General features: G+C 42.6%; 1 protein-coding gene across 1 annotated transcript; it reads right to left on the bottom strand.

Moving 5' to 3' along the window:
* Nucleotides 1–3156: 3156 nt before the first annotated feature.
* On the bottom strand, nt 3157–7565 carry LOC121623100 (zinc finger protein 703-like). The gene is made up of 2 exons (XM_041960253.1): nt 6975–7565; nt 3157–6063 (listed from the first exon to the last, which is right to left on the bottom strand). Exons 1-2 carry the CDS (start codon nt 7206–7208, stop codon nt 4528–4530), a joined length of 1770 nt encoding a protein of 589 aa, XP_041816187.1. The 5' UTR covers nt 7209–7565; the 3' UTR covers nt 3157–4527.
* Between the last annotated feature and the right edge of the window lie 15615 nt (nt 7566–23180).

Raw genomic sequence — 23180 nt, 5'->3', positions numbered from 1 at the left:
GGACCATTTGAAAAACCCACATAATGGGATGATGGATGAAGTGATAAAGTTGGAGAGCAGACAAAATGAAAGCAGAGGGGTCTATTTCTGGGAAGCAGTCTGCTATCTGTAACTCACAGACAATTCAGAGGAAGTATCAAGGCAGATGTTTGTAATCTGTGAGTAAGCTTAATGATTTTAATGGAAGAAACAATTTCATTTGCTCTTTTCTTTCGGCCTTTTTGCATTGATTTAGGCTGATAGAGAGGTTAAAGCCTTGTCATGTGATGAAGGAGCAGCTCCACAGCCTGTCATCATTAATCACTGGAGCTGTCGAGCTGCACCCTGGACTCACTCAGACCAACCAGGGAGACAGCCCTCATCTCAAAGAACAATACCCAGACACTTTTTATATATTACAGCAAAACATCTACACCCTGGGTTTCATTTAGAGCGCTAAATAAAAAAGGGCTGCAGCAACCAAGAGATTAGGGAAGCACAGTTGTTCTGTGAAGGATGAATCGTCTGCTTGACTGGGGAAACGTGGGTGGGAATAGTGAATACGTAACCTCCACCCCCTCCCTTTGAGCAGGACATTTGGTCCCCAGCTTCTTCATTGGTTGTGTTGGACCTCTCTGAGGTGCGAAACCAATAACTGATGGAAAACAGCTTGACTCAGCTTAGCTCTTGTATAAATAAGGGTTTGAGGGAAGAAAAAACAAAAACATGAAGGAAATAATTGAGGCCTGAAAAGAAAGAAACTACATATACTGGCTGCATGAATGAGTAAAGACCAAGGGACTGTGTGAAAATTATTGGGGTGGAGGCTGAACCTTATGTTTCTCTTTTTAGTGGGACTAGAAGTCCACAGCCATGCTAGCTGCTCTCTGAGGCTGTAGCACACTGGTGCTTTGAGCTAAATGCTAACAATGACCATGCTGATGTTTACCATGTTCACCATCTTAGTTAGCATGATAGCATGCTAACATTTGCTCAGTAGCCCTTAACACAAAGTACAGCTGAGGCTGAAGATCATTTGGGTAGTCGTTGTGTGTAACATTGTTAATTAAAAGAGCAAAAATTATTATTTAGAAGGATTATTTTAAAGTTCTGGCTCCTACCTTAATATGGTAACAATATAAACACTTTAAGACACAAAATCATAAAGTACAAAGTGAAACTTTATAACACAATGGTGCCTCCTAAATGAACAATTTTCACTAAAACAGCTCTGCTGAGGGGTTTGACACTCTTATCTCACCAAACAAATAAGAATCAGGTCACATGATTAGCCTGATATTTATGTGATCTTCTGCATGTGGCAAAACAGACCTCTTTGACCCATCTTTTATATCAAACTATTAAAAACAGCACATTTCTTAAGAAAAAAATTAAATGAAACAGTAAATCTTGGGTGATAAATTGTTAAAGAAACACTCCCCTGCTCTTCTCCCCAAAAGGAAATATATATATATGTTTCCCTTCCTTTAGCAAAAAGAAAAAAATACATAACTCTTCTCTTTTTCTAACCTCCCAGAAATAATTTATGTACAGTCCCTAAGTATTACTTTTTTTTCTTTACTCCATTTGTCTAATTATCAGGAACAATCCACACAAAATATCTCAATATGATGTAAATGTGCAGTACGTGAGCAGGCTTGTGTTATACATGACCAGAAACAGAGAAGACATACCATAAATAAATGATGCTGCCTCTTGATTAAACTTAGATGGCAACAGGTTTTGTTTGTCACCAATAGGTGGCATCCCAGTCCAACACTATATTTCCCACAACACTTCTAGTACAGCAAACACATCTGACTGGAAATACTTGAAAAGCAAAAGAACATCCAGGAAATGGGAGAACGGCCTCTCCCACAGCATGTTGCATGCATATTGTCTGAGATCGACCCCCCCCCCCCCAGACTGGCACAAAGCATGTGACAACTCTCACACTGCAGCATCAGCAGCCAACTCACTTCTTAGACTTAATAAACTAAGTGAGTCTGTTTTCTGGGCCATAACTGGCAACGTGAAACCTCCAGAGCGGGCCTACGGGATCTCATGCCCTCCTGCCGAACTCAGACACCCCATAACAGCATCTCAGACCACTGAAACAGGAGCGCTCTCTCTTGTTACAAGAGGGACAGGCTGTTTTGACCCCCATGGTCCCTTGTCAGAGTTGTGAGTGACCAGCGTGGGTCATCTATACTTCCCCAAGGGTGTCACAGTGTCATGTTGCTAGGAAATGGCATATTACCGCTGCCAATCATGTGGCAGGCGCGGTAACTTGAGCGACTGTCAGGACTTCATCTCCAACACAAGCAGCACTTTGGCTGCGATGCTTATCAGGATCCTACAGTATATATACGTTAAAACCCGATAGCCTTGACTTTTGCATTCGCCCTCAGCATCCACGCTCGTCGCCAGGTCTGTAAAACCACACCGTTCGACTAAATCCACGAGCATTAAAGAAGGATGCTGTGGCTTTAAGGTGACACTGCATTGACTGCAGAACAGAGGAACAGGAGATGTATCCCTGCTTACAAGCCGCTGTCAACACGGTGAGAATTTACTGGAAGTAAAGCACACCTCAGTGTCATCAATCATGTGATTCTTTCACAGCAAAAATAGCCGGTGGTACAAACTCAGCACCGAAGCCAGGCTGACATGTTTACTGACGAAAGTTTACATCTTCCTTTCACTGCATTGCCTCGTTTCCCCCTTGGGGGCCGGAGATACTCCATCAGAACTAGTTTGTACGATGTTGAAAAGTGTTTATAGTTGTTCTAAACGGCCAAACTCGAAGGTAGAGCGCAAGGTCGTCCTTAGAAAAGTGACAATTGTTGTATAAGAGAGCTAGAACAGTAGAGTTCTGTCAACTGGACAAGAAAGTATTTAGGAGATATTCATCTTTTTCTCTCCAAAACTTCCTTTTAGTGGATGTAAATGGAGAAATATGACCTGTATGTACATAAGGTTGTGTTTGTGGATGGACTATCTCCAACAGGGAACCACCACATCCTCTATGTGCTGGCTTCAATGAGGAAAGGTCAAATTAAAGCGGACTGCAACAGATGGATCTTTAGACTCAGCCTGCCGCCATGATGAAAAACTGACATTAGACCACAACCGCAGAAAAGAAGACAACAGCATCTACATCTTCAGTGTGATTTATTTAACAAAATATGACCTCCCCTTTCACTGGATATCACCACAAGGTGTTCCAATTTTACAAAAAATATCACATCTCATTTTTATTGATTTGCTGTGGAAATAAAAAAAAAAAGAAAACAAAACGCTGAGGAGTTCACAGAGAGAGAGAGAGAGAGAGAGAGAGAGAGAGAGATGTGATTGTAACATTCATCATTCTAGAAAAAGTGTTAAGACACGACATTTTTCAACATCTGTCATCTGGCTTCCCACACGTCTGCTCAGAGGATTGGAAAATGAGAAGAGATTTACGTGGTGAACATGAAAGCCAGATCCTCGGTAAAAATAAATACAACTTCTCAGTAGGAATAAACAAAACGTAAGGAACCAAAACAAATCATCACAAGTCATGGGGCTGAATAAACAGTTAAGTGTGTATGCTGTGTCAAGCTTACATGCATCTCTTGCAGGGAGAAAGCGACTGTGGCCGGACTTCCATCGGGCCAGGGCTGCAGCTTATTGCCATCCCTGCCACACTACATTTTTCTGCACTAAATCATCATCATTTGCAGCGAGAACCCTGAACATCCAAGTGCTATTACGCAGCGTCCAACCATCAATTTGCCGAGCCCACGGGGCGGCAGAAGTCACCGAAGGGAAGTCACGTCTGCTGTAAAAGTATCCCAGCAATGTGCAGACATGCAAGAGCCACGTGGGTCCTCTGAGCCTCCGGAGTGGAGCCTGCCTAGAAACACTGAATCTCATATACAATGTAGAAAGAAAGTGTGAAGATGCTCTCAAGTCAAAATCCAGGACTTGCACTCCCATCCTAGATTCACTTGAATCCAGTCTTAAGTTAGAGGAAGCAGCAACTTGCCGCAATTAAGTACAAACTTAAAGTAATAGTTCGATATTTTGTAAAAACGCTCATTGGCTTTCTGGTGGGAAGTTAGATGTGACGTATAATATCACTCTTGTATCTGTCTGGCTAGCAGGTTAGCTTAGCTTCCCAGAAGGACTTGAAACAGGGGGAAACAGCTAGCCTGGCTGTGTCCAACAAAGATAAGATCTGCCGACGAGCCCTCTGAAGCTCATTAAATAAAGTTATATCTCATTTGGTCAATTCGTACAAAAACCGAAGCATAAAATTGTCAATTTGGTGTTTACGAGGAGTTTATGTGCTGGACTATTTCCTGGCTTGGAACCGAAACTTCCTGGAGTCCCATCTACCTGGAAACTGGCTAGCTGTTTCCCCCTGCATCCAGTGTTTGCGCTAAGCTAAGCTAAATCAGAGTGTGGCATCAATGTTCTTATCCAACTGTCTGCCAGAAAGCGAATTAGCTTATTTCCCAAAATGCTGAACCATTCCTTTAAAACATGTGAGCAGATGGTGTATCACTGGTAGCCCAGAGCAGATGCAGATCCAAGTCTTTGACTGTAGAGAGCGTAATGAGGGTAGTACGGGCCTGTGGTGGGCAGAGAGTGCAGGGAGATGGAGGAGGGTCCAGGGGGCAGATGAACCTTACTGTAGGGGTGATAGCGAGCTAAACCCAGGCTGGGAGGAGCCCTGAGGGAGAGGGAGCTGGACATGGAGCCTGGACTGCTCTGGTGGGGGAGGTGAAGGTGGCAGGAAGCAGGTCCAGAGGAGGATACCGAGAGCAGCTTGCTGTCCATGCCCACGGGCAGGGCTGTGTGTGTGCGGAGGTGAGCCAGGAGCTCGTCTGACGTGGAGAAACGTTTGTCGCAGGGCCCCGCGGCTGAGACCCAGTTGCAGGCGTGGGGCAGGGGGTCGTTGGGGAGCATGAAGCCGTACGTGTAGAGCGGATGCGAGAGGGAGGAGGACACGCTGGAGGACAGGGAGCTCTGGTGGAGGGAGTGGAGCGGGTGGGAGGGATACACCAATGGGAAGTTTGATTTGAGGGTGGAGGAGGGGTCGTGGATGCAGGAGTTGCAGTTGCTTCCGCCGAGATGGGATACACTTGGATAGCTTAGACAGTAGGGGTCCCTGCATAAACCCTGCATGAAGGAAGGAGGGGACGCACCGGTGAGAGGGCTGGAGCTCGGGTGCTTTCCTGGAACTCCCATACTTCCCACGCTGAGGCTCGACTTTGTCGGATCGAGCCCGGGAACAAACTGAGACGGGTAGCCTGCGTAAGCCCCGACTACAGATCCGTGGTAGCCCATGTTAGAGGAGGGCAGGGGGAAGAGCGGCTGGCTTGTCTTATAAGGAGAAATGGGTGTAATGCGTCCGGGGCCGAGGTTCGGCTGGGCAGACTCTGCTTTGCCTCCCTCGTGGTTGGAGCCACCGTCAGAGCTGCCGTTGCTGCAGTTTGTGCTGGCTCGAACTTGGCTGGAGTTTGCATCGTGAGGACCGTCTGGGGTGGTCTTGTTCACAACTGGGTCCTTTTTGGGATGATTGTTATTGCTGCTCGTGCTGGTAGGACTGCTCTGCTCATGCGTAGATTCTCCATTGGGAGTCTGGGAGTGTGTCGTGGGCTGTCCACCGGGAGACTGACTCTGTTTGTGAGGCTGCTGCTGCTGCGTGTGTCCTGGCGGGGTGCTGCTGCTGGCCCTGCAGCTGGGTGAAGCAGCGTGGGCCGGATAGGGCTGCTGGCCAGTGCCTGAATTTCCATTAGTGGTAACATTATTGCTGGGGACCCTGAACCCGACTTTATCGCTGCCGCTGCTGCTGGTAACTCCGTCCCTGCGACAGTCTCCGCTGCCTTTGTTGTAGGGCTTGAAGCTACACTTGTCCTCCAGGGAGGGGCGGTGCTCCCCGAGCTTCAAGCCGGAGACGGAAGACCGACTGCTGGGCTCCTTGTCCCCCTGGCTGCAGGAAGAGCCCAGCTTGGAGGAGGAGGGAGGGTCTGGTTTACCAATCTGAGAGCAGGTCTGTGCCAGCAGGGCCAGTGGACTCTTCTTGGCATCCAGCTATGACAAAATACAGATCCTGATTAGCTCTGTGATTTCTTTGACTGCATTCTGCCCAGAGACATGCAAAAAAACCTGCCTGACAGCAATCCTCATCTGTCAGCCTGTCAACTCTATTTACTTAATTAGCAAATAATTTGGCAGTTATTTTCTCCATTAATTGTTTTGTCTGTATTTCTATAACAGAAAACTGGAAAAAAAATCCAAATTTGACTTCCCAGAATCCAAATCAATGTTTCCAGAGCTCGAACGATTCTTTGGTGAATCGTTTAGTCGACAGAATAATAATCAGCAACTATTTAATTAATAGTTTTTGCTTTTTTCCAGCATGAACATGATGATAATTTCCAAATATTCTCTGGTTCCAGCGTCTCAAAAAAGAGGAATTTGCTGTTTGTCTTTGTCTCAGATAATAAACAGAGCACTTCTGGGATGAACAAAAGAAGACATTTAAAGACATCACGTTGAGCTCTGAGTGGCTGTTTTTTCTCTTCTAAACACTGAACCATTCATCTAAAAAAACAAAAAATCAGTATGTTAATTATGTAAATTAGTTACAGCCCTGTTCGGTTTTTCAACAATTAAAAGTTGTTTATGAATCTTCGGTCATCGACTATTCGGCTAATCTAAATATATAACCATGATGTCATTACTGGAGTGGGTTAAAATGATAAATATCAATAATCCATTGAGTCGTTTGTGTGATTCTCGTGACTCCGTCCTTTAAGTCAAAGTGAAATATGAGGTCAGAGACATATTTCCCCTCTAATGGGGAAATTAAATGAGGGTCTGTCTCTGTGGTCACGCCGGATTATAAGTATTAGGATTATAACTATCTTTACTTTTTTACCTCATCATAAAATCAGTCCTCTCTGAAAGATAAAAGTGTAATTTTAAAAGACATGAAATACCTCGATGCTCACTGGTGCGGACGTCAGAGGCTGTAAATATTCCGGGTGCAGCAAGTGTCCAGTGTGCGCGGTCAACATCTTGAGAACTCGGATAGGAAGCCGCTTTGCCTGGCGAAGTGGGTCCAGAGGGGTCAGCAAAGAGACCACAGCACCGGGACGAGGCTTTGGACTGCCGCTGGTCTCGCTGAGCTCGATCCGCTTACTAAGTCGATCCGCAGCGGGGAGATATTTCATTGGAGAGAGGGCGCTGCGCTTTGGAGACGTGCGTTACTTTTAGTCCAAAATAGATCTTACAGGTGATGTTTGAAGGTAATCCATGCAGTCATGTCCCAAAAAGAGAAAAATGAACATGAAAAAGAAAAAAACAAACAGCTGGACGTCCTTAAATGTCCCGCAGGACGGAAGAGCCTCTCAGCTCGTTTGAAGCATCTTCATCTGCGACGCGGCGGCGGCTCCAAACCCAAAGCGAAAAGTGCTCCGAGTGAGTCTCAGCGCGCAAAGAGGACACCGTGTCTCCCCCAGAGTGCACGCTCTGGATTCCCGGTGCTGAGAGGAAACGTCCCGCAGCTGCGTGTCTCCGCTTCGGACCTCCGCAGCTCACTGAGCTCCACAGGCGGACTTCAAAGTGTCCGCTGGGTGGCCGCATCAGTGATGAGGAGGGCGGGGAGGCGGGTTCGCGAAGGCGGAGCGTCCTGCAGCCCCTCCACCCCTGCTGCTGGAGCGAGCGCTCACATCGTTCACTTCAGCAAAAGCAGGAATACTGCAGTATAAAAGTAATCTGTTACAAGTAACTCAGAGAGCATGTGGCAGGTCGGTGGATCAATGTGTAGATTTTAGAAAGAAAAGTACATCTACACTCCAATAATGGAGAAAAATGTTTAACTCAGGTAAAAGTAGCAGTGTACAAATACTCTGCTACAAGTAAATTTAAAGTTTTACTTGAGTAAAACTACAAAAGCATTACCGTGAAAGTACTGAAAGTACTCATTATGCAGATTGGCCTATTTCAGAATAATGTGTTACTGGATTATAATTATTGATGCTTTAATGTGTTTATTACTCTAATGTTGCATCTGGTAAAGGTGGAACTCATTTTAATACTTCATATACTGCTGAGTGGCTTAACCTATAAAATTTATTTATATTTCTTATTAAAACAAAGTAATTCAAGTTTTTAAATAAATGTTGTGGAGTAAAAAGTAGAATATTTTCTTATGAATGTTGTGTCGGAGAAGCAGAAAGTAGCATAAAATGGGAATACTCAAGTACAAGTACCTAAAAATTGTGCTCAAATACAATAGTTGAGTGAGCATGTGTACTTTCTACCACTGCCTCTGGTTTTACTGCGTTAGCTGCATCACTGCTCATTTCTGGTGCCACATTGTTCTCGACTGTCCTGACAGGAACAGGCAGTATACGCATTTGGGGTATTTATACTCACATATTCTGCCTGAGCAACCACATTCATAAAATCAGAACTGGAGACGTCTTTGTGTCATGAACTCGTCTGCTATTAGGAAAATAATGTGATACTTTGGTGTATCAGATTTAATTTGTGGTCTTTTTTGGCCTTTATTTCCGTCATGAATTACTGTCATTCAGCTTTGTGTGCCTGGTGAGCACCGGGCGCTTCAGGGCGTCTTCCCACAGAAACAGCCATGTTTGTTTATCTGCATAACTGCCCCCCCCCCCCCAAAAAAAAAAAAAAAAGTTAAAAAACAAGCACTTTTTATAAGGCCAACAGAAATCCAACAAATAATGCAATAAAATCAGTGGGAAAAACAATCAACATTGATTTTTGGGTAGTTATAAACTGGAAAATTCCAGGCAGATTATTTGCTTCATCAGGAGATCCACAAACACAACTGATTCATGTTGTCTCAACATGTTGCCACCTAAAAGACTAAAAGGATGGATGAGCTCTAACACAGCTTAATCACAGACAAATCCTGAGCGTTGAATCACGAGGTTCAGTCCTAGAGTGCAGCTTGAAGATGCTGAACATCAACAGTTTGACATATGACCGTGCAGTATTTGAATTTCACGGTTAGTCTAAATGAAACCACGCAATCATGAATATGCGGAAAACTAAACTTTGCTCCAAACGTCCGATGGAATCATATAATTTCCAGCTCATGAAACATAGATCTAAGACATGGGCAGGAACTTTCCCCAAGAAGAGTCCACTGACAACTTCACAGAGACGGATAGTATGAGTGTACTGCGATGCGGTGCGTAAACCCCTTATTAAAACTAAAAATGCCCTTTTGTGAGTGTAATGATGCAGAGAACAAAGTCAGCGGGCAGAGTGGAAATAAGTCATATGGTCACATGAGTCATCCTTCACTCTGCTCTCAGCAAGCAGATGAGTAGACGCTGGGCAAACACCAAAAGGGGTTTACTAGTCCAGATGCTTGTTTTTCATAGCAGAGGGTCACAGTGGCTCTGTTATTGCTTAGGGTGCAGTTCTAGCAAAGAGAGAAGTGAGGCGTGAGCCACATATTTTTAGATTCAGCGTGACTTACACTTCCATAGGATGTCCTTATCTCCAGTATCCCTAAATAAACATCCATAAATCTGCTCAAAATCAGAGAAAAACAGTCGCTGCTTACCTATCCAGAACTTGCCTGATAATCAACAAATTTTTAAGTTTTCTTCAGTATTGAAGTAATCCTGTGACAGATGTCTGTACGTCCATGGTTACACTGCAAACAGGAACTGCTGATAGCTAATTCAGCTTACTTTTAATGGTGCCAAAATGTCAAAACATAAAGGATAAAAATGGGGTTTAATTGCAGCCCACAGCGAACTCCATGGCAATATTACTTCCTGTTTACATTCTCCAAAGTGCCCAACCTGTGGGAACTGTAGTCCATTATTATGATGCCATTAGGATTCAGCCCCTTGGGACCATGCCTGGACCAAGTTTAATGGTGATCCATCAAGCAGTTGTTGAGATATTCAGTCCGGACCAAAGTGGTGAATGGACCAGCATTTTCATCCCAAGAGACACACTGCTAACGTGGCTGCGAACACTTATTTCCTTTAGCAACACTAAATTAGCAACGCTGGAACATGTGCCGAAAATCAGCATTACAGAGTGAGCTCATGCTGCTGCCATGTTACATGTATAGACTGTACAGCATGTTCTTTTGCACTGTGTTAGTCACAGAACAAAAACACAGAAACAGGACAGGTCACATATTTCTTAAATCCTTAATCCTGAACAATTTAAATGTCACACACCTTTTTGCAAGGTGCTCCACATTGTGTCACGTTGAATAGCATCACCGTCACCGTCACGACAATTTAGCGACTTGTCAAACAGACGTCGGACATGCTATTCACATGCAGTTGACTGACACTGAGATGTGGAACTTAAAAAAATGCTAAATGCAATTCTGAAAATATTGTTTTGTTCTTATATTCAGGTTTAAGACATACACACTGTTTATTACCCGTAAAGCTTTTCATGTTGACGCGTGGAGTGACAGATCATTCGTCATGTGGCTTTTTGCTCTGAGCATACTTGAAGAAAGAATAAATCAATAAAGTATACATAACATGTCACTAGACTCTATTTTCTTTTATTAATTCATGCCATTTTTTTTACGAGGGAAGAGAAATGTGATGAAGACAGAACACCTCTATATTAATGATTCTGTAAATCTGGAATGTTAATAACTTTATTGCATTACCGCCTGCTGACTGACTTTGCAATGAGCTAATTTTGTTAACCTAATTATACAATGAATTGGTTAAAGTACTTAAAAATTATGGCTTATGACAAGAACTATTAGCAGCAGCCCAAAATAGTCTCAGTCTGGGGGGCTTTGATTCTCTGAATTCTCTGCAGCCACAATTGAGTGCGAAATTATTCCTAATCCCTCATAACCTGTGGGCAAAAGGCTGCATAATGTGAATTAGCTGACGGATATTTGTACACATCGTGCCAGGTGCTTCTTAATCTTCAAATGCAATGGTTCACATGTGAATACAAAGAAAGGGTAATAAATTAATACTCAGAAAAGAGCACAGCCTCTTCAAACACATGCATTATATTTAAAAAGCCCTCTTCTTTTACAATCCTTGCAGGCCTTGTTAAGAATCAACACTAGGTCACCCTTAAAAGAAAAAACCTTTGGCTAAAGTAACTGTCGCCTTGACCTCATGCCCTAAACAGCAGAACAGCTACTCTGAGCCATCCATCAATGTCCCATTTGTGATAAGAAGCAGAGAATGGGAGCACCGTCTCATCAGGAAACAAGGTCACAGTCTGCACCACTGTAGAGAAGACAGCACTTGTGTGGCTTTGGGGGAAAACAGAAACAGCAGGAGCAGTGGTTTGCCTTATCAAGTGTTGGCCCGTTACAGTTGTTGTTAGTACACAGACATAGATCTACAAAGTGCATTAACAATTTAACAAAACACATCACTCTTTAAATTACAGTCCCGTAGAGTGAACTCAGTTTTCTTTCCTTACATGAAACTGCACATCTGCATTTATCAGAATTAGTATTTGTATAAAATATTCAATAGACTAAAGTCTCAACGGGACCAGAGATCGGAGGAAAAGGTTGCTTGTTCAATTCTCCCCACATCAAAACATGAATGAATAAATGAGCAAAGTCAATATGACTGAAATGATCTGGCAGGGTGCAGTAATTTGTTATTGGTAAATGCAGTGTGCACAATATAACGGAAGCCAGTCATTCTTTATACCAATCGTTAATGCTGGTTTAGTGGCAAGTGCCGAGTAAGCGTAGCTCTTTAAAGCTGCATTAATGGATTTTTTTGCCCACTTGGGGGCAGCGCAACAAACTGTAAATACAACACTGATATATCATCAGCGTATGACGTTATATGTTAACACAGCGTTTCCTGCAGCATTTTACAATAAAGGTTCCTCACTTCACCTGGACAAAAGAGCACCTCTGTGTTTTTAGGAAATATAATATTATACCCCACAGATTTAGCATTGCACACCTGAAACATTTTCTTTAATTATTTTTTAAAAAGCAATGTAGCAGAATCAAAGATGTAGGTTTTTTATTCCACACATTCTTCCTCCTTTTCACCACCTGATGACTACATTACCCATTTCAGTCGCAGATTCGGCTGTGTTAACGTCCAAAACTATGAGCAAAATCTTCAACTTTGATTAACTTTGATATGAATTTTGCTGTGACAAGTGATGGTCATTTGCCTGCATTAGTGCATGTGACCATACCCTTATGCTAGTAGCAGCTAATTAAGCCTTGAGCTGCTAGCCTTGAGCAGAGGTGAGGAGTGGGCTACAGAGGCTACAGAGCAGGTAAATTATTTTTTCGCCTTCTTGATGAACAATAACTGACGACCAATAAACATACATTCAGTCAGTGTTTATCAGGCTAGCGGTTCATCATCACTCCTGAACCACAGATTCGCACAGAACGTGTGTGAAGTGCGAGACGAGGGAGACGAGAGGAAAGACTGAGACAAAAGAAGGGAGAGCAGAAGAGAAGCCACAGAAGGTCAAATACTGCAAATGAAGCCACAGTAAACAATAGGGCTCTTCTCTTTCACTTCTCGTGACTTGCCTTGAAGTCGGCCATTAAGCGGTGCAGTGTGTCAGTGATTACTGCTTCCTGTTGTTGCTTAATTTGAGGCGGGTTTCCTCCCCTTATCTTAAAAACATAATCAAAGCAGCAACACACGGTAAAACAATGGAACCAAATTTGCGAGATGGACTAAAACTGTTCTCAAAGACTCCCATGACAGCACATAACAAACCGTGTTTGTGCTGTGCTAAAAGGCAAAGAGTGATTGATATTCATTTTTCTCTTTTATGTGGCAATTGATAAACGTGTGGCGATGGAGAGTGAGACAACACCGGCTGTGTCCTAACTGCGTCCTTTGGTGTTTTATTCTAAATTAAGACGGTCTTTACAAGCTGCTTCTGAAACACTCCTTTAAAAGTCAGTTAACACTTCCCCAAACGCCGCGCCCCCACCGTGCCTCTGCTACGCCTGTCGAGCTTTCCATTCTAGCACAATGTCGCTTCCAACAATAACTGTGCAAGTTTGCCATTCAAAATTTGTAGAAATATTTGAAACAATAGGTTTTCAATTACACACAAAAGTAAACAAAAGCAGACTTCTCATTACCTTCAGCTAGCAAGCTAATTAAAGCTAACTTTGTGAGTTGGTTGAAAACTGTGTTTCCTGCTGACTCTTTCATGCTTCCAGCTTATTTACGGTACCTAAGGACCATATTAATGAGTCTTCAAGAAGCATGTCTTAAGTGTGTGTCTGTCAATTAACATACACACTGCTCTCATCAAGTTCCTGAATACCTTGAATTGGTCCAACAATTGAGTATACCTGTCCAATCAACTTTCCCTCACTTTGAATGTGCTCATGTTTTTGGTGAAAGAATGAGTATCTGAAAGAGTTTTATGAAACAATCAGTACAAATTCAGACGGAATAAATCTCACATTGATCTGCTAATGGCGCTGCAGTGTCTGAAAAAACAAGTCAGAGCGTCGGCCACATCGGCGATGTGCGAAACGACGCATCGAGCTGAAGCATCCGAGCAGTCTTGGGGAATATCTGCGAGTGAATGATGATCCTGAGAAATTAGTCCAAATTTTGAACAATTAATGTGAACAACTTAATTTTAATCTGATGTGAACTTTGAGCAAACTCTTCTGAGGTGTCAACTAGAACATCTTAAAAAACCACACACTTTCTCAGCGGCACAGATGCACTTTTCGTGTCCTGTGGGTGTAACGATCCGGAGCAATCAGGCTGCCGGCGGACGCCAGCCTGCAGTCAGATAGTGCTGTGCCGTTCCGTCACATTTCATCTGACATCAGAGATGTTTTTCACACCCCTCTACATTTGGCTTTTTGTTGAGGATCTTATTCCAAAAACTCAGAGCTGCCTGCTGGCTGGCGTGCACTCTAAAATAAAAAGGTTGAAGCACCAAAAAAAGATTTCTTGTTTTTATTTATTTTAAGGTGAAATATACATTGTTTTAACACATCTTTTTTATTTAAATAAAATGTTGTTTCAGCCTGTCTAATATTGTGAAATGTGGATGAATAATGACTGTTTCCACCTTGTTGAGGAAGTTTGCACAGGGTTAAGAGCAAAAATCTACATTTAAAAATTAGCCTTTGCAAAATCAAAAATACAAGAGCAAAAGTGTATGGATGGATTGTGTTTGTCTACTCTAACATAAGCTGCAAACGTTAGCATATTTCAATTTCAAGGCCAAGAACATAACTAACATTTTCAAAATATTATTTTGTGGGGTAACAGGTTACATTAGTCAAGCCAAGATGCTATATCAGACTTCAGAGCAATGTTAGCATCTCTGTACCGCTCTGTCACTGTGCTAATGTTAATTAGCTAGCTAACAACAGCTGAATAAAAAAAAATCAGCAAAAACACAAAACAAAACTACAGTGGCTGACACATCGTAAAAAGTACTTACAAGCATTATTTTGTGACTAAAAATGTTCTCCTCACTTGCCTACGATATGTAGCTTTAGCACATATGTAACCGTGATTGGTCAAGACTTGTTCCTGAGGTTCTCACTGAGCTAATGTTAATTAGCTAGCTATAGCTACATCTGAAAAATAACCCAAACTCCCAGCAATATTTCAACAAAACAAACAAAACTACAGTTGCTGACACGTCGTAAAAAGCACTTCCATGTAAGGTGTTATTTTGTGGGTAAAAGTGCTCTCATCACTTGCCTAAAGCATGTAGCTTTAGCATGTAAGGTTCAGCACTGACAGAGCTGTCAATCCTCTCACAGAGCTATAGTTAATCAGCTAGCTAGCTAGCTTCAGCTGAAAAACAATGACTGTTGGCTGGAAATGATAAGCCTGCATGTCGCCATCAAGTAAATTTTTAAGACTTTTTTTATTTTTAAACAAAATCAGTCATTGTCACGGAGGTAGTTAGCCAGCTAGCTACAGCTGGTTGATTCAGCTAGCGACAGCCATCGCTTCAGTCTGAAAAATGGCTGCTGTTGCTGGGTAGAAATGAGATGCCTGCACTACCTCTGCCTCAAATCAATGATCCATTATTTCTAAATAAAATTACTTAACATATCTGTCACATTTATTATTGTAAAATGATTATGTGCCAGGCTATGGGAAGCTTTGCAGGCATCCCTTTTTGATTCAACACTGCTGTTTCACTATAAAGGATATTAGAGTGTTTCCTCTACAAGCATACAGATTTGACATCCACTCTTGCAAGAATTACATATTACTTTTACTTTTATTGTAGAGATGGAGTGGACCTTTTCTTGGCTGCTGCAGGGAAATTGATTGTGACTGCACAGCCCTGGAGGCGCTAAACAAACCTTTCCTTTGCTCCCTGTAGCCTCGCTCCACACGGTAGCTGGGCAATCATTTACCATTGATTTCCCTTCTGTTTGAAACACTTCCACAGATGCAAAGAGGAGGCCAGGCTTATCACATTTGTCAGGGCTTAGGCCACAGATTTATCTAAAGCTGATGTCCATCTTAACTCACATGGTTTGGGAGAGTCTAACCAAAAGAGTTTATGAATGGGTTACGATAACAATTTCTAAGATCTTTATTGAGTACAGAAAGCCAATCAAATTAAAGATTTTTTTTTCTGGTTAAAATGCTAATAAGCGTTAAGAAGCCTGTCCTAGTTTGGAAGTTAATCAAAATAAATGTATGTTTGGAAATAGCATTGACCCAATAGTGTTTCTGTAGATCAGTTTTTCAGTTCCAGTAAGGGAAGTGAGCTTTTAATTGCCTTTGTGTTGCCAAACAGAGGAAGCAAAAGTATCACAGAAGTTAAAAGCGGCTCGTAAATCAGAGATGGCCTTTCTGCAGATGATACAGATATAATAACGTTTATTGAGTCTGTGGTCAAAGCAAACTTTTTGAAGGAAAACGACAAGTCCGTAAAGGCAGAAATTCAGTGACCAAACAGTAAAAGGGGTGAAGTACGCTTCCATTAGCATGTGGCCAGTGTATCAAAGTGTCTTCACAAGAGAAAGCAGTGGACAAATTGTAAAATGAGAGAGGAAGCTCATGAATAATCGTTAAAACTGGATGCATCGGTGTAGATACTGAACACCGTCATGCCTCAAAAGCACACCATACATCTTGAATGCGACTTAAGCTTTCACAACACTGTAGGGCTCCATGCTAATGACAGAATAACTGCACTGTCAGACAGTCTGTGAAATGGAGCTGAGCGTTAAATGTGTCCTCTTAGAGCCATTTTGTGTTTCGTGCAGACTGTTAATAAGAAAGAGGGCGACACAGAAGTCAATTGCTCTCATTCTGCATCCCCATTAATCCTGAACCTGTCTATAAAATCAAAGGAGGGGCAGTTAGCCGTAACAGAGCGCTGGACCAGGACCTATGTCACACATTGACTCGCCCTATTCAATAAGTTGCATTGATAGAAAACCCTGTGAGTTATTCAAACAGAGCAGCAGAGGGGAAAAAATGAAAGAATGCAAGAGGAAGCAGCGAAGGCAAGTCTCTGCTCCTCGCACGCTCCCCACTTTGATGGCTTTATTTACTTAACCCTCAGCACAACCCTCATTCATAAATGTCAGGAATGAATCCACGCACCATTTAGAAACCCAAATGTGAGCTACACCAAACATAGGCTGTGTTCCTGCGTGCATACAGCCGCATAATCACCGGTCAGCAGCAACCATTTCAACCCAAAACACACCATTACAGAAGGAGAGATGCATTTCAGAGTTCGTCCCACATCTGTCAACGCTCAGCACACACCACACGCCTCCTCTGCTCTCCCTCAAGACATGCCAGCAAAGCAGACAAAGTCTGTCATAACACTTGACTTGTGGTTTAACAGACTATGGCAACACTGGAAGGTGGTAAATGAGATTGCTTTCTTTATTTGTATTTCTGTCTTTGCAAATAAATCAAACCGAGAGCATGCATGTCGCACGGCTTCCCTGATGTAGAGCGGAATAAAATCAAACTGCCCTGCAGTAACTCTATTTTCTGAAGGGATAACCACTTTAATTTCAAATTCAGTTTGGACATGAAGTGCGTCCTTTAGGCGAAGGCGTCCGATTTCAATCTTGTGTGCAGCCGTGACAGTTAAAGGAAGCTGAGAGGGATGAGGGTGACCATATTGTGCCTGTCAGTCACAGAGCGGGGAGAAAAAGCGCCGTTGTCAGACCACTTGTCAGGCTTTGATGTTACAAAGGACGGAAGAGCTCAATTAAAAGGCCGTTACTGTGTACGTAAATCAACGCCTATAAGCCGTGTCACTTCAAACAAATGATCTGCACCGGCCTGCTTCATTTTGCGCATATCTGACTGCAGAGATCAAGATAAAGGATGCAGTTCGTGCTCGGCCGCGACGTAGTGCATCGCAGAGTTGGAGAGGATGAGGAATTACTTCAAATTAAAGCAGTATTTTGTCTTCCTGTTCTGTGCGGCGATTATTTACAGTGTGTTCTACAGCTAATTCTGAGGATCATGCGTGTCACCCGGTTCCTGATGCTCAAAATGTAAAAAGGTCATGAATTATTCCGTTGATCACCCGACATACCTCCCCGTTAGTTTGTGATGACAAAGTGCTCTATTTAGGAAGTTAGATTGAAATGTCTGGGGTCTAATTTATCGCTCCAGGATGAATACATGAATGTGAAGTAGCGCCATATTTCACACACACCCCCCCACCCTCGGATGGAATATTATTACCACTGCCCCAGAAAGTTGCGAAGGGAACCGTTTTTCACCTGAACAAGCATTACGGTGTCATGTCGAACATTATTCACCGTGTGCAGAGCGGTCTGACACGCCGTGAAATATTCTCTGCGCTGACCTCAGATTTCTGCTGAAGTAGGACAGTTTCCCCCCCAGCTCCAAATGTACGGTGAACTTTAGAGGGTGAGATAATGTCATGATTTTCCACAGAATCATAAATACAGATTACTCCTGATACCTTTGAAGTGTGGATTACTCTTTTTCCACTGTTCGCCGCCTGCTGTTTCGCTCCCACTCTGTTGCCTGTCCCTCTCTGTTACTCATATTCGAATGGGATGTTGACTCAGTTATTTTTTCCTTTAGTGTGTCACTCAGCTCCTTGGCAGAGGCATTGATAACTTCTGCTCAAAGACACATCTGGTAAAAAGATTAAACTTTAATGTGTTATTCAGAGAGTAAATAACATTTGGAGGTTGCACGTAAAGAAAATCCAATTTTAACACAAATAAAATCGATTCAGCTTATTTAAAAGGAGCGATACGCCGTTTGTTGTTTCTCGTGTTGATTCTGAACCATTCCAAACATGTAACAGGGCTAATTTGGGCCATTTTAAATTAAGTACAACTACAACTCTCACTACACGAACACCACCAGGATCGGCCATGTTGGAAATATGTGAACAATCCCGACTCGGACTAGCATGAGGTTTTCATGGATCTCCTCATTCTGCCGACATTGCATGACTGCAAAATAAGATGCAAACGCTGCATGAATGTATTATAGGCACTGGACACGGCATCACCACTCAGCCTTGCTTCAGATTTATCCTAGTGGTCACTTAAGGTATTGCATTGTAAAATCCTCTGCAGCTCAAAAAGGATTTTTCCCATAGACCACCATTAAAACAGCCGTGTGTAAAACAGTTAGCAGAACACCTGCAGCTTTAAACATGGGAAACTATTACACTTTGAATTGTACTGTATATTCTTAAGTCACAAGGGTTTAATCTTAAACTTTTACAAAGCGCAGAAAAGTCCTTTTTTTCTGACTAATATCACCGCTGTGTATGAGGGATTGGTTCATGTAACCCATCTGTGCCAAGATGCGCCATGATGGGATTAACACTACTGCATGTATTCGGTGGCCTACACCCCCAGAAGTAACCCAGAAGACAGAAAGCGTTTTTGGCGTATGCACCAGACGAGCAATTCATATTTGACTGAACAGGCACCATCTTCAGGTCTGGTGTCGAGCTCTTATAACACATACATAATGCTAGCATGCCTGGCTAACTAGCAACTAGTTGTCACCCAAGCAGCATAACTTTGTTGCTCTAACAGGGGAAAGTTAACATCTCTGCTGTGTGTTGGATCTCTGTTTGCAGGGTTCTACGTTCCCCAGTTCAATATCCTGTTAACAATTAACACTAATTAAGCCCATTGTGTTCAGGTCAAAACCGTGACCCTAACCCTGACCACAGGAACATGAGATGTCAGGAACATAGGGAACTTAAAACCAGGGTCCAATGTTCCTGAGCACATATGGGATGTCACATATGAAGAGCTGGGGAACACAGTATCCTGGGAATGGCAGTACAGACAATTAATTTAATTTAATCTATCTATTGTGTGGACTTTATTTTTCAGTTGTGTAAACTTTTGACATCCGACCCTGGGAACAAAGGAATGACTCCATTTAGGAAGTTTTAAACTCTGGCAACTGCAGCCAATTAAACTCTTTACCCAAGTTGGCGTTACATTTGCCAAACTAATGGGAAAGCATCCTAACAGGAAGCTAACGTTTTTAGCCGCAGTGCTTTAGTATTACATGACGAAGGCCTACGTGCATATTTAAAACTCTCTCACGAGGCTGTTGAGAGAGTGAAAAGAGTCAACAATCTCACAATAATGTTAATTAGCTAACCAGCTAGCTACAGCTAAAAAAGAAGCATTACTTCAACAGGAAAAATCAGCGGTTTCTGGCTAGAAATGAGAAGCCTGACATGTGGTAAAAACCTACACTTTAAGGTGTTATTTTGTGGGTGAAGGTGCAAGTTTCCTCCTCACTTTTGGCCAAATGGTGCCGTAAATTACTCAGAGCGCGGCCACATCCAGCCTGAGCAGGGTTTCAGAGCCTCATCTATCCATATTGTGTATGCATGTGGGTGGTGTTGGCGAGAGGCTACAGCTGATTGTCACAAGGATAACATAACTAAAAGCACTTTCCTCTACTGTCATCCGTGATAAATGGGATTCAGAACGAGCCAGAGCGTGTGTTATATCACCTGTAAGGTGTACACGCTGCCGAGACCATAACTCTCCTCCTTTACCAGCAGAAATGGAAGTACGGCATTGTATATTTCTCCACTCGACACATTTACAAGCCCTCCCTGTTGTGTAAACTCGGTGATTGGTATTTCAAAGCACCCTGTCAGGCCGAGCGCTGAGCAGTGCCAGCTGCCTCAGCTACCTCAGCAAACAGAGAATTTCAGGGAGAGAAAGTAAGGCCCAGAGAGTTATTGCCTGTGCGAAGTTGAGCTCCTATTAAAAAAACTCTCTCTTGTGACTGTAAATTCATAGTGTTTGTGCTCGCCGCTGTTAAAGTCAAACCCGTGGCCTGGCCGGCGCTGCTCATTCCACTGAACCAGTTGGGAAAAACTTCTGCCTTATTACAGGAAAGCTCTGAACATTGGAAAACAGCGGCCCAACAGGCAAAAACTATAATATGTCCTTCGATAAAGGGCCTTTTTCTGCATAAACATGGACAGATGAGATTAATCATCAAGTCAGAAAGTCATAACTGAGGCTCTGAGTGAATTTCTGGCCACATGTCTCTGGCTTTTTACCCTCTCCTCTACGTCGCCGCTCACTGTAAGCCTTGTCACAGTCTGTTACAATTTATCTGAACACACATATATTTCATTAAAGCTCGAGCCAAGGAGAATTATTGTTGTGTAAATCTCGCCTGTTTCGAAGGATCACAGCAGAGCAGCACGAGACGCAGTTCACAGTTCTTTACGCTTCGACCTGTGCCCAACAACATTACACGGACAGCATGGAGGAAAGGCTGGAATGTTTCATCAAAGCGTTCCAACATTTGCACTTTGTAATGTCGCTCATATGCGACTTATGGAAGCTCAAACGTGACACAGCCAAGAAGAGAAAAAACAAATGTGTGCTAAAAATGAACAAAACACAGAGAAGGTCAAAAGTATGACACAGTCGGTAAAGCCAAGAGCATCACATACATGTTAGATTAAAAGGAAAAACAATGAAAAAAAAGGCCTGTAGTGTTCACTGAATTTGTCAATTTCAGTTATTTCTATTTTAAGAAAGAATTTAAAGCTAGTTGTGAAATTTACTATTAACTATTATGTTAATTGATGCCGTTGTTGATAGTTTTACGTCATTTATAGACAAACATTTGTATTAACTGGTTCATATATTCATTTCTAAATCATTCTAATAATCAATCACCAAGTTTATGGAATTCCTAATTATTCCATTTATTGATGAATTCATGTAATTATTTGTAAAAGCCCGCTTTTATTGGACAATTATAAGAATTAATACAATACTTTATAACCATTACATATAATATATATGTCAAAAATGTTATTTCGTCAAAATTAGTAATTTCTTCCTCTTTTCTGCTTTTCTTTACACTTTCTTCTTTTCTTTTTTGTATTATTTTCTTATTGATTCTTGGCAGAAAGCAGCTTCCAGAGTTATTTAATGACCTCAGCCTCTTTTGTTATTCATTATTTTTCTTTTTTTCTCATGATGTGTTGTCATGCAGTTAATCAGAATAGGAGGGGATCCTCACATTACAGTCAGCCTGGAACAACATGTAAATGGCTACAATCATCAAATGAAGTTTTTAAATTAGGCTGCCACCCAGAGCACACAGAGGAATATTATTTTGACACGCCGCCACCCTCCGGGGGTAAAAACGGACCTTTTTGATGTGCGATCCGCCGAGGCTCGCATCGGCTGGCAGATTTTATCAGGAAACAAGACAGGCACAGCAGAGCGCAGACTAAATAAAAGGGGGGTGAATGATAAAAATGTCAAGGATTATCTTCACTTTGCGGGGTGCTGTGATGTCGTATCAAAATGGATTTGGTGGAAATGATTTGGCAGGAAGAGGAGCAGTGATGGGGGGATACAACAAGGGAGGGTTGTACTGTGTGTGTCTCAGATTTGACTATTCAAATTGCTCCTTTCCTGTTTTTTTTCTGTCCTGACAATAATCTCATTATTGAAAGCTGACGCTGACAGAAACATTAAGCAGCCACCATAAAGTAGCAGTGCGTCGACTTTTGTTACTTATGCATAATTGCGGGGGAAAGAGACAAAAGGCCTGTTGAAAGCTAACAGGAAACTTACATTCCACTTCATTTTACTGTTGACCTCACAAACTGCAGCTACCGGCCTCGTATTCTTGTTTTGACCTTCGATCCTGTGAATTTAAATTCTGTCAAACTTATGAGCTGTGGATAAATCAAAGCCATTTCTGTGTTCATCCCTCAAACAGAGGCGCTATTTGTTCCAGGCCGCTCCGTCCAGGGACCTCGCCTTCTTTTATATCCCCAGCAGCAGCAGCGCCGCCGCCATCCCTCTGACAGAGTGACAAATGAGGGTGTTTCCTCTGGCACATCAGCTCATGTGGCGAGTACACAAGGTATGAGGGAGCTGTGGCTCCCAACGCTGGTGCTTTACTGGAACCTTTAAAGGTTTTAGCATTCCCAGTTGGCGACCGGTTCCAGGAAACGGCTCGCAGTCGGGTGAGGACAGAACAGTGATCTGCAAGTTGTGTGAAGGATTTTGAGGTGTTTCTGCCAGTAAAGGAAAAATAAAAAAGTAGATATTTGGACACACAAAGTTAAAGAGATGAGATACTGTGTCAAAAGTATGAGACACTGATTCAAAATTATGATTCCAAGTCAAAAAGTCGACTCATTCAGTCACAATTATGACATAAAAAGTCAAAATATTGACTTACTAACTTGACATGATGAGACACTCTGTCAGACAGGAACAGTCGAGCACGGATGAGTCGATACAGAGGTGGACTGGCTGCTGGAGAGGTGCACTGCCGAGGAGCCCTAAAGCAAGGCATCAAACCCCTAACCACTCAGGGTGCAGAGTTCTCCTTTACTAAGTGAAAACATTGACTGTGTCTCATATTGTGTCTCACATTTATCTTTATCAGCACAACTTTTCAACTGTTGCTGCTTTTTCTGGCTCTTCCAGAGAAGGTTATTTCTTTCTTTTATATAAATTTAACTAAGAAACAAGCATGAACTACTGGAATGAATGAGATTTTTTGTGTCACCTCAGTGAGTCAGTGAGACGATACCAGAAGAGGGTGTGAAGGGATTGTGTGATTATTGTTTTGCCTCTGCTGTGTGTGTGTTGCCTCGGGACTGTCACCCTGCCACTTAACATTGAACGCTACTTCCCCCTC

This window comes from Chelmon rostratus, chromosome 19 (genome assembly GCF_017976325.1).
Source record: "Chelmon rostratus isolate fCheRos1 chromosome 19, fCheRos1.pri, whole genome shotgun sequence".
Classification (NCBI taxonomy): domain Eukaryota; kingdom Metazoa; phylum Chordata; class Actinopteri; order Chaetodontiformes; family Chaetodontidae; genus Chelmon; species Chelmon rostratus.
This window is presented reverse-complemented; position numbering and strand designations above follow the sequence as displayed.

What these genes read in the sequence shown, in the direction of transcription:
- LOC121623100 (XM_041960253.1), bottom strand. Translation starts at nt 7,208, where the DNA reads ATGAAATATCTCCCCGCTGCGGATCGACTTAGTAAGCGGATCGAGCTC. An exon ending in CCGCACCAGTGAGCATCGAG is followed by an intron (nt 6,064 to 6,974) that starts GTATTTCATGTC and finishes ATTTTGTCATAG; the next exon opens with CTGGATGCCAAGAAGAGTCC.